The following is a 12,314-nucleotide window of genomic DNA, read 5'->3' on the forward strand; positions in this document are numbered from 1 at the left end:
GCAGAGACTGCACTTAAATTAGTCTTTATATTTGTGATCCAGACTACTTGAAATTGCTTGGTGAATTTCCTTAATCTTCTGTTCCTAGGATTACATAAAAACTTACTCTTCTGAATTTCTACAAGTGTTTTATGGTTTTTGCCACTATGTGAGTGAAGCAGGAATTAGCTGGGGAAGTTCTTGAAAAAAAATGTCTGCTGGACTAGCTTTGAGAATACTGTTACAATTTCTGATGAAGGAACTCAGTGCTGTGAGAAAGGAGACCTGTCTGTAGCAGAAAGACTGCAACTATATTCAGTACAAAACCATTTACAGTGCTGAAACAAACTCACTTCACATGTGATATGAAAACACTTGAAAAAGCCTTAGATAACAGGTAAACATGGACTGTGTGAGGGCACAGAGGCTACACATGAGATAAAAACTATTCCCATGCACTGGAGACAAAAAACAGGCAAGCAAAAAAAAGCTGGACTTCGTGTCTTCCTGCTGGAGTCTGGGATTTTCAGCCTGGCTTATAACATAAGTGAAATGAGTGAAGTGAGCTGGTGGATGGTTACTTCCAGTACTGAATCATTACACAAATTGGAATAATCTGGGATGCTCTCACAAGCTAAAATTGCAGATACCTCTTGCAGGGAAATGCTGGACCTGAGAGCAGCTGAGTTTTGCAGAGCTGCCTGTGCACAACACATCCTGCTGGGGCTTTTTGCTCTCTGTACCCACATTTTGAATACGGAAAGAGAGAGAGAGAATGCTAAAGATCACAAATTTCAGATGAGTGACTGAATTTTCAGCTATAAGCTTTCTCTTCATTGAGGGTTTGTGGAGGTTTCTTTTCACCTTAAAGAACAGAACTACCCATCTTGTTTCTGTGAGAAGGAGCATGGCAGCAGAGGGTTGGCTCTGTGCAGCCTGCCCTCCCCTCATTTTCTGTTTCTCCTTGTTTACCAGACCTGACCAGGAATACACTGTTCATCTGACAGCCCGTGGGACCCAACCAAGGAACAAAACTTGAACCAAATCCAGTCCCTTTTCAGCTGACTGTATATTTTCCCCCCACCCATGGCAATGCAATCTATAAGTATAGTTTTTCTAAAGGACATAAGCCGGATTTATTTGGGAATAAGAAACAAGATTTTTTTTTCCTGCCCAACACATAGATGCTCTGTCATTCTCTGAGTATCTCTGTCAGGGGTTTATTTGCACACTAATGTTACTCCCATTATGTAGGGCAGAGGTGAGCCAAAGATCAAACCAACCCAAGTTTATGGATGCATCTTGCCAGCCCTACAAGGAGTGACACACAGTGGGGGCCAAAACAAACTTTGTCAGGCTGGCAAGTAAAAGAAGTGATGCTCAGGAATTAAAAGAAAACATAACCATGCAGGCAAAAAAAAGCCAAAAATCAAAACAAAAAAAAAAACCCCACCCAACAACCAACCAATAAGAAACCAAACCAAACAAAAACAAACAAACAAAACCAAACAAAGGAAGCAACAAGTTTCAATGTCTATTAAAGAGATGTACATGCTTGCCACACCATCATGGTAGAGCACACACTCTTTGTGTCCCTAGACATATGAATGAGAGGGTTAGTGGACAAAGGCAGTGGAGAATGGGTTAAATATATTATATTTCCAGACACATCCCAGCCCAGTTAGCATTAAATGTGCTGCTGAAACTGCCCTGGCAATGTGGATTCAATCTGATTTTTCCTGTTAGGAGCCATTGAGTTAGGATAGGCACAAACATTAGAGAGAAATGTGTCTGTGCAACAGATTTCCATTACGGTGGCTTCACCTTCTTCCTTTCTGATTTGGGCAAATATCCTGTCCTCTCAGATTATAACCACAACAGATCAGGATGCTCCTCAGACCTGTATCCCAAGCTGGCTGAGCACTTCAGTGCTCTCCCCTTCCTGCCTTCCCTGCTTTTCTCCAAGGCTGTGTCTAATTGCTATAGAACAACAGGAAACAGACTTTATTACTTTAGTATTTGTCACAATTTGCCTTATTTATTGAAGGCTCCTACCTTCAATAAATAGTAAAGGGTCTAGTCCCTAGTAAATATTGTTTATTTCTTTATCTCAGTTGTGACTAAACAACTTATGAATTTAGGTGATCCTAAAAAGTTATAATTGTGCACCAAAATCAAAATCAAAGTTACATCAGAAAAACTCAAGCCTGCTTTATTCAGAACTAATATTCTTGATTGTAAAAACAAATTAACTCTGCTCTATAATCCCCACAGCAGAATAAGCTTCTGCAACATCTGCTTTATTACTGCTGTCCTTTGAAAGAGGAATCAAATTTTCACATTTAACAATGCAGTTGGAACATCTTTTCCTCCTCACAGAGATCTAACCTAATCTTTTCAGACATATTTGCAGTGTCTTCATTCCTTCTTAAGGCTCTGCAGTCCTGGTGCCCATCCTGAAGACATTAATGCCTGCTCCTTGAAAAGGATAATAAACCTCAGCACAGCTGACTCCCAAGAGCATCTGCTCACCCATTTGCTTTAAATCTCTGTACCACAAAGCAGGGTGTCCTGGTCCCTAAGGAAAATTTTTGGGACAGGAATGAGTAGGAACCCACTGTGCAGCTGATTACATTTCAGGGTTCAGAATAAATTACTGTGTTTGAACACATTTGTTGACTTAGGTGTCTCATAGTACTCAGCCTCACCACTGTAATTAGGAGTGGCTACCCCCTACTTAACAAGATCTAAACATTTCAAAACCAACACTGATGTAACCAAGTATCAGGTCATTATGGCCTTAGCTTAGGTACAGACTTTATCCTCTTCAAAACCTGCAGTGAGATTTTAGTGCTGCTAAAGGGACAACACAGAAGTTCTTTGACTAAGTGATTTCTCTTCACCTCTTTAGCTCAGATGGCCATGCAGGCCATCTTACTTTGTCAAAAAAGCAGGTAACAGCATTCCTGCCTCTGCCAAGAAGCTGATGTCTTTTCCTAACCCATCCCAGAGCAGTCTGCCAGAGCAGGGCTCACTCACATAAAGGACACCATGTTGCATGGAATGAGCTCATTGTGGTGACAGCACTGGTGATAAACTCTCCTTTGGTCAGCTCAGGAGAGTGAGCAAACAAACACAGCAGCCTGGCCCCATCCCAAAAAGCCACTACCAACATGGGAACCCAAGCTAATGGAACAGAAACCATTCACACAAACATCTCTCAACATATCCCCAGCTTCCAGTGGTGCAGGAATGAAACAGCAAGTGACCCTCTGTGCTGCCAGTGTACGGGGCCGTGTTCTCCTGGGAGGAAACAGAGATGCTCTTGGGACTACAGCAGCTCTCCAGCCTCAAGAGGATGGGTTGAGAGGCAGGGAGAATGATTTACATGACAGATCTGGGTGTTCAAGGCGCAGCTTTCCCTTCTAAGCTCACTCCTGCCCATTTGTGTTTGCTCCCCTGTCTGTGGGCAATGAGGAACAGCTAGACCTGAACTGCAGCACTAACAGAGCCATTTCAGATATGTATTTATGGTGTCCACCTGCAAGATTTCTAAGGTGTCATTTGAGAATTGAAAATGCCTTGCAAAATTAATGAGAATTATTGTAAAGCACCCACAAAACACTATATTCCACAGGACTTACCATAATCAGTTTTATCAGTGAATGGTAAAAAACCTCAGATTGATATGAAGTCTTTTGTGGTGACAGCATTGTGAGATGAATGGAAAAAACAGATGTCTCCATTTTACATAAGCCTTCAGACTAATGCTTCTAACAGGACACAGCTAATGCCTCGTGGATCATCTTTCTCATGCCCTCCAAGCAATTGTTAAACAAGGGGAAAACCCCAAGGCCAGCCTGCTGCTTCATTCACTACAGCTTTTTCCTTCCCTTTCTCATAGTTATTGGCAATCAAAGCTGAAAACTGAAGGTGGGCTGCTACACCTTTGACTTGCAGGCCTGAATATTGATGAGGCACAAGAGACAGAGATGGAGAGAGTGACAAAAGGTGAGGGGGAAGAGACAGAAGGTTGGGAACAGCTCGTTTCCCAGCACACACACTGACACACAGGTAGTGTTCACACTGTACCTAGAGAGGCTGCCCTCAGTGGCCAGGCTCGGGGAGTCATCGAGGACATTAGGTTCACTGCAGGAAGGGGCAGGGAGATTAAGAATTTAGGGAAAGAAAATGCAAAAAAGCATGCGCTTGTCTCTGTTTTCAAGGGAAAAAAAATATCAAAGGAATAAAAAAAGGTAAAAAGAGGAGGGTAACATTAATTGGTCTCACACGCTCAACGGCACAAATATGACTCAGAGGAGCTGAAAGAACATCTGGTAACAGTAGCAGTCTGTAGAGAGAGTTCACACTGCATGAAGCCTTCCACATCTCTGCTGAGATTTGGGGAGCTGAGAACTCAACAGGATGTGTTTCTAAAGGAAATAAGGCAGGGAACTGCTTTCAAAGCTATTTTCCTGCAGCATTTTGGTTTATTTCAGTTCTATTTACTTTCAGCATCAGAGAAAGCTTTTTTCCCTTCGCCATGAGCCACAACTTCCTTGAGGGAGGGCTGATCTATCTCCCATGAGCTATAGACCACTCTCCTGTTGGTGCAACTCTAAGGACAAAAATCTGGGAAACAAGGTCTCATAGTGCAGTGAAACTGTAAATAAACAGCTGGCAAGGGTCTTGGCAAAGGGACACAATTCCAATGCAGCCTGGAGGCAGGAGCAGCCTGCTCAGGCCATAGGAAAAACATGAAAGAAAGAGAAAGAAAGAAAGAAAGAAGGAAGGAAAGTAGTCTGCTGGGTTACCAGCAGGAAAGCAGTAATAATATTACTTAGCATTAATTAGCTTACATTTGTGAGGCAGTCTGAAAGCCCAGAGACCATCCATAACTCAAAGGGCAGGATGTTGAGGACTATGATTATGCTTGCTAAGCTGGTCCTTCCCCTACCCAGATGAAAAGTGATTCTCCTGCTATACCATACACTTAAAAAGTAGAGACTGAAGCTCTGTGTTAATTAAAGACTTTTTTTCTCAGCATCACCATGATTTGGGATAGCACAAAGCTCTCAGTCAGCTGTGACTCTTATGAAGTTTATGCATTGAAGATGGCAGTGAAAGATTGAGGAAAATGCAGTCTTGCATATTAATTTTTCAAGGAACAAAGGGACTGAATTAACTGTGTTCAAGAGTCAAAGGAGTTCCTGTAAGTCCTTTTGTGAAAACTCCCAGATAAAATCTGTGTAACTTCTCCCCTGTAAATCACTTCTCCTATCTCTGCTGGTAGGTACCACAACTGTTAATTTTCCTTCATCTATCAAGGTTATTTCTTTAACTCCGAGCAAGAATGGGGAGGGAACAATGTTGTTTGATTTTGCAGGGGTGGTCAAGACATAATGTAGAATATATTTTTTAAAGGGTTCAAAGGAAATAACATAAATTAATACATCCATTGTTAGATATCCTTGGATAACTATGTCACAGACAAATAAAACCATAAGCACTGCTTATTTGGAAAAAAAAATCACGTTTAAATGCAAAACCTCTCTCCACATCTTCTAAAGATGAACATTTCCCAACAGGCTCTCTCTCACTATTCCATGTCAGCCAGCAATAAGGCAAAGTTATTTGTATCAACAAGTATTTCAGGTTTAAAACAGTATTAAATCTCATCTTTGAACAGAGCATTTAGTTTCTGTGATGAGCTAGTTACTGTTCTTAGGAAGGACAAAGAACACATGGAAGAAAACAAATCAAACTGCCTCTGTCCCTCTTCTCAAGATTCCTTCCTACACAAACTGGGTATGGCCCCCTGGCTCAATGAATACTCCAAAACCACATTTCCTTTTGCAGTTCAGTGGCAGCAGAGAGAAATAATAATGTAGAGTGTTTCAGAAGCTGTTTAAGAGGAACATTGCTGGGCATGACAGCTTGTTCTTATGGACCCTACACAACACAGATGACCCTGGAAAATCATTATTTCCAACCCTGCACCCTTGGTCCAACACTATTCCTAGATGAATAAATTCAGCATCACTATGCTGGCAGCAATTCCACCACCCCACCTCTCTGATGTACCTGGGCCATTTCTGCTCTGGTTATTAAAATGGGGAAGGTGAAAAGCCCATGTTTTTACCTTTGGCTGGGTAACATGCCCACCTCAGCCTGAGGTGCAGACATGCTGGAGAGATGGCTGGAGAACCGCCTCCTCCCAATGGCACCCATAAGGTATGTTTCCTGTTCACTTACCACACTGGGCATGCTCAGGGAGTCATCTAGAAAGAGAGAAAAAACAGGAAAGGAGAGAAAACAACCACCCCCAAACCCCACCTTGCATCCCAACAGTTGTCAAGAGATAACAGGATGCCAAAGGAGTACCCGGCATTCACTTACCAAGAGCCCAAGCCTGCAAATTGGAAAATTCTATTAGATTTACAGCCACTGTGCAGAAAGACATACTCATAAACCTCTGCAGCATGAAGAACCTGACAAATACAGGGCAGGGTTTATGTATTCTTTAAATGGCTCTCAGGAAAACATGTTTGCAGAATTCAGCTTCCACTAGGGATTAATTCCTGTGAATTATAAATTGCTTGTTAACATACAGTGTTTCCAGCATAAAGGTTACAACTGGACATTTTCCTGCTGTGAAATAAACTGCTGCTATGATCTAGCAAAGCATTGTGACAAAAAAGCCAAAATAACTGACAGCAAAATGTGGAACTGACACCCTTCAACACCCTTCAGGACATGCATTTTAAAATGCAACCAAAAATTTGGATAAATTGACTCAGATAGATGATACTGCAAGAGAACTATGCAGACAGCTGGACTGCAATCAGGACTGCTTAAAACTTTCAGTACTGTTTCAAATTTTATAAGTATCCAGAAAGAAATTACTTTATTGTGGTTTTTTGCCACAGAAACCTGTTAATTACAAGTAAATTAAACAAAGGGTTTGTGTAATTTTCTCTCCTCTTTTTGGCCTTTTTTTCCATTCTGATGTACTGAAACATTTTACAGCAGTGTTTATCCATGGCAGGGCTGAGGGAATAATGCCACAGTTCAGACAGGAGGATGGCACTTACCATTCCACACGGTGGCTCAGAATTAATCTGAGGCTGAAACCACATTTTGCCACAGTGAGTAAATATCTGAACCATGTATAAGCAGTATAGCTCTGGGTGGATTGTACAAAGTCTGGTGGTGATCCCACTTAGTGGTGAAATGGTGGTGAATTAGTTTAGTGGCGAAATAAAGTTGGGCTCAACCTGCAAAGTTTCAGGCTAACTGCTCTTTCCCAAAAGACAATTCCACTGTAACTGCATGGACCTTTCTTTTGAGCCCCCCATTTTCATTCCTTCTGTTTGATGCTTTTGGGGATCCTGCTGGAACAGGATCCCAATGCCTTATCAGCACTGACAATTGCACATCAGGCACTAAAAACCTCCCTGTGCCCTCCCCTTTGCCCTGCCACAGCTGAGAAGGCAATGAAGAGGTATTTTACAGCCCAAACTTCAACACCATGTACCACCTGCTCAACCTCCTGCTCCTGTGGCCCTTTTATTCACACTGGGACACGGGGGCAACTGTGCTCCCCTCCCAGACGGCCTCTGGGCATGAAGAAAACATCCTCAGTGCTGGGGGCCTGGTATGTGGCCACGTACTTTCTTCATCCTCCTCGTCGGTGCGGCTGAGCGTGTCCTGCGACGCCTGCTGGGAGGGCTCGCTCTCCTGCTCCCACACCGTGCCCGTGCCCGTGTTGGAGCGCGACATGGTGGCCAGGCTCAGGCGGTAGGCAGACGTGGAGGTGCCCACTGTGCTGACAGATGTCTTCCCTTGGTAAGCTGCGCAAGAGGGGGAAAACCAAACCCAAGTCACTGGTGGAACTGGAGAGCAACAGCAAGCCAAGCGTTCCTGGCATATGGGGAACCTGGAATAATGGGGCAGGGGGACCTTCTCACCCTCTACAAATTCCTGACAGGAGGGTGGAGCCACAGGACAAGGGGAAATGTTCTGCAGGCTGCACCAGGAGAGGCTCAGGCTGGACAGGAGGAATTTTTTTATGGAAAGGGTTGATAAGCATAAGCATAAGCATGGGCTGCCCAGGGCAATGGTGGAGTCACCACCCTTGGAGGTGCTCAGGAAATGACTGGACTTGGGACTTGGTGCCATGATCTAGTTGACAAGGTGGTGATCAGGCAAAGGTTGAACTTGGAAAAGACTCAGAGATCTTTTCCAACCTTGATGATTCTGTGATACTGTGACAGGGGTGGCAGAGCTGATAAAGAACTAGCAGCTGCCTTGCTCACCTCACCTTTCCAAAATCTCTGTTTTACTTATGCAGCCTGATTTTCACAACCTGTATTTTACAGATCAGCTTCAACATTTAGAAACAAGGCAAATTATTGCCAAGGAAATAAGACTGAAGCATTTCCTTTTGAATTTGTTTTCCTAAGAACTAAACACATAAACCACTTGCCATGTATGAGCAGTGGCTGCCACCTCGTGGCAACAGGGGTGGCTGTCACTGGATAAAAGTCTCCCCTTGTGCAGAGAGAATTCTGAAGTGCCCCATGAGCTCAGGGATGCTGATCTGAATGTCACAGTAGAGGAAAATCAAAGAGACCAGGAGGAAGGAGGAGGAAGATCTGCTACTGCTGAACAGCCAGAGCTTTCTGCACAAGCAACTTTGGCTTTACAGTGGTGTGGAGGGACTCACTGCACTGGGGCTGGGGCTGCACAAGCCAGCTGAGCCTGGAATGGGAACTCAGATTTGATGCACAAAAAGGTGCATTTCACAACTAACCTGGACTTCTGTTGGCTGTTCAGTGGCAAGGCTGAGCATAAGCTCCAAGGGCAGGCTGGCAGTGTGTGTGTGGATTGCCCCACTCCTGTGTTAGGCAAAGGCCAGGTCTGCCTCACAACTCCCTGCAGGGGCAAGCAGCTGCTCCAGCCCAGGCTGCTGGCCCTGAGCCGTCCCTGCCTTCCTTACCAGAGCCGCTGTGCACGGCCTCCTTGAGGATCTTGAGCTCGTTGTTGAACTCGGCGATGAGGGAGCTCTTGCAGAGCGGGCGCGGGATGAAGCGCCGCTCCAGCTGGTCCGAGATGTGCTGCCGGGCACTCAGCTCCTCGTGGTTCTCAGCTGGCTGGGCCAGCAGCTGCAAAAGTGCCATCAGTTAGCACTGCAGGGAGATGGTGCCCAGGGAACTGGGACTGGTCTCCAGGCTAGCATGAGCCTGCAGCCAGCAGGCTTTGTAGGCAAGAGGTTTTGATTCCGTCGGTGAGGTTTCCACCTGTCTTTCAGAGGAAGTCTTACATTTGACTGAACAGAGATCAAAACCTCAGTGGCACAGGGTACATGGAGGGCTCCCTTATGCTAAGCTCACAATCCTATCATGAGACACTTTCTTCCTCTGTGACAATTTAGTCTGTCTGAGAGACAAGCTAGGCTAAATAGAGTACCGTGTGCTAGTCTACCTGGTAACTGGCAAGGAGCTGTAATTAACTCAAACCCCAGATGCCCTGTCACAGACATGCTTTATGAAAAATTCTTTCCTTACGATTTTTCCTCCTGAGAAGCTGAGAGGCCTCAGGAACAAAACATAAACTATGATTATCTGCTGCTGTGGAATGCAACAGGAGGATCTGTGATTGGTCTCATGTGGTTGTTTCTAATTAATGGCCAATCACAGTCCAGCTGTGTCTCTCTCTGGTCAGACACAGGATTTTGTTACCATTTTTCTTCTGCTTTCCTTGCTAGCCTTCTGATGAAATCCTTTCTTCTATTCTTTTAGTATAGTTTTAATATAATTTATATAATAAAATAATAAATCAGCCTTCTGAAACATGGAGTCAACATTCTCATCTCTTCCCTGGTCCTGGGATGCCTGTGAACATCTCCACAATGCCTTAGCCCAGCAGCTGCCTGTTCATCCACTAAAGTCCTGTCAGAACCTTCATCCAAGAGATGGAAAGGGGAGTGGTCCTTCCTGGCTGTTAGCTGTACTGCCCAGCTCTGTGCAGAAGAGAGATTACTACAAGATTTCTTTCAACACCCTCCCAGGTTCAGCATATCCACACTCCTCCCAAGGGCTCTGAATGTCTTCATTGTAGAATTAAGTCCACATGCACTTCCCCCTCCAGAGGAACTAAGACTAGCTGTACTCCATGGATCAGAGCTCCTGGATGACTGGCATGCTCTGTAATTTTGGCTAGGAAAAAGCTCTGTGATTTCATTTCAAAGGGTTCTTAGGCCTACTAACTTCTGAAAGGCCACTCACTCACTACATGGAGCTCTCCTGTGCTCTCAGCTGGGCAATAAGGACTAGCCTGCCTTCAGGGAGTGACACACCAGGAGCCAAAGCAATGTTACCTTGCACTGGATGAAGGGCCGGAGGAGCACAAAGATAGGGATCCGTGTCCGCACGATGAAGTCGAGGAAATCCCACAGGGCCAGCCCTCCCACCTTGCGCAGCGCCATCTCTTTCACTTGCAGGCTCAGCCAGTACCACTGGCTGTCCAGCTGGCGTTCAAAGCAAACAAGGATCACCTTCAGGGCTACAGGGGAACACACACCAGCAAAGGGCAGTCAGACATGTCACCAGTGTCCCCCATAGCATTGGGGCAGGACAGGGGGGCCACGGTGAGCACGAACCCACACGGGCGTGCTTTGCCTGCACACCTCAGAGTCACAACTGGCTTCTCCATCACTCTCCAAACATGGCAGGGAAGGAGCAAGCAGCTTTCTAGTAGTAAGGACCTCAGGATCAGGACTGGCAGTCCCATTCAAGAGAAAATTTTCTACTTCATACCTAACTTCCTCTATATTTTCTTGCTCTGGTGTTCCCTCTCCCTTCCCTGCAGAGTTATTTTGTCTTTTCAGAATCAGATATTTTGAAAGCAGCTCAGAGGAGGAATACAGCCCTGGCTGATCAGACAACTTCAAAAACCTTGACCAAGCATATCCACACAACAGTGAGCACAATAATTGCATATGATTTATAGGGTGATGACAAGAACCTTTCTAGCAGGGCAGCTGCATGAGTCATGGCCACACTGCAATTTAAATACAAATATGGTCCAGTAAACCAAGGGCAGTAATTCACAAGAGCAAGAGCATGGCATTACAAATGGGGATGAACAGCAATCAAGTTCAGAACAATGCTCTGCATTAAAGTGGGCAGTGATTAACACTTGGCTCACAGGAGAAACAAGGAATCTCCCCCTTTCCATGCTCCCCTGGTCTGGCAAAAACAGCAAGGCCTGTGAATTGTTGGGGGGAAGCTGACTACTCCATTTTTCTTAATGGGATGGCCAAGACTTCTCAGCCATTACACATCTGTATCATGGCTTGTTTCGGTAGGGGGCTAAATCAGTGGTGAACTGCCAATTTTTCATCATATTTACTCCGTTCTTCAGATACAGGTTAACAAAGACCCAAGTATAAATCTTCAGATAAATGCCCTCACAAAATCAGAAACAGCGAAGCTGTTTAGACTAAACTGTCCCTGTACAGGCCTGACTGCCTTCAGTGATGCTGCATCTCCAGTTTAATTATTTTTGGTGCTCTCTGCAGCCTTGAGCACTCCATGTTAACTCTGTCCCTTGCCAGTGGTGAGCAGGAGCCCTGACTCACCCAGGTAGGCAGCCTGGCTGGTGGATTCCGCCAGCCCCTCCCGGCGCAGGTCCTTGCCCGCGTCCCCGGGGGTGGAGCAGTGGGCGGGGGAGCTCTCCAGCATGAAATTCTTGCTGCGGGAAGTGCTGATGATGCGAGGAGGCAGGAGGATATTGATAACGGTCTGGAGCAGCAGCAGGACCTCAGGCTGCTCCAGCCAGGGGCTGTCTGAGATGCAGTGGGAGGGGAAAGAGAGAGAAAGGTCAGGCTACATCCCATCATAGACACCCAAAAGATCCAGACCCTGTTCAGCTCCAAAACGGGGCACATCTCAAATGTCCCCTAAGCCAAAACTCCGTCCCCCACACCTTGTTATGCTGCTTCTCCTCCTGCAAGCAAAGGCAAAGTTTATTTTGGCACAAACACACACAAACACAGAGCTACACAGCGCAAAGAAATGTCCCGTTCAGTGGTCCCACTTCCTTCTGGCATGCCCCTCTCCCTTTACTCCTTGTGTTCATTTAGGGATTTACCAGTGAACACCCTCTAGAGCAGAAAGCAAGGAGCAGGACTTGTGCAAGACAAGTGGCATGGATTGGGCAAACTGATCCACGGGGGCACACAATTTCTGTGACCTTTGCTCCCCTCTGTGACTTCTGCTACAACAGATTTGTCTCGCCCTGCACTCCAGTTTCAAAAGCAGAGCACATCT

The 12,314-nt window shown here is 45.3% G+C and overlaps 1 protein-coding gene across 1 annotated transcript in view; it reads right to left on the reverse strand.

The window, feature by feature from the left end:
• Positions 1-12,314, reverse strand: part of UNC80 (unc-80 homolog, NALCN channel complex subunit) — a 124,160-nt gene that overhangs the window by 8,686 nt on the left and 103,160 nt on the right. Inside the window, exons 56-61 of the mRNA XM_059476229.1 lie at positions 11,624-11,830; positions 10,361-10,545; positions 8,981-9,146; positions 7,653-7,832; positions 6,122-6,260; positions 4,072-4,128 (exon numbers count right to left, since the gene is read on the reverse strand). Of these exons, the coding sequence (XP_059332212.1) occupies positions 4,072-4,128; positions 6,122-6,260; positions 7,653-7,832; positions 8,981-9,146; positions 10,361-10,545; positions 11,624-11,830 (934 nt within the window). The remainder of the gene's footprint in view (positions 1-4,071; positions 4,129-6,121; positions 6,261-7,652; positions 7,833-8,980; positions 9,147-10,360; positions 10,546-11,623; positions 11,831-12,314) is intronic.

The sequence above is a fragment of the Ammospiza nelsoni genome, chromosome 7, assembly GCF_027579445.1.
Source record: "Ammospiza nelsoni isolate bAmmNel1 chromosome 7, bAmmNel1.pri, whole genome shotgun sequence".
NCBI lineage: Eukaryota > Metazoa > Chordata > Aves > Passeriformes > Passerellidae > Ammospiza > Ammospiza nelsoni.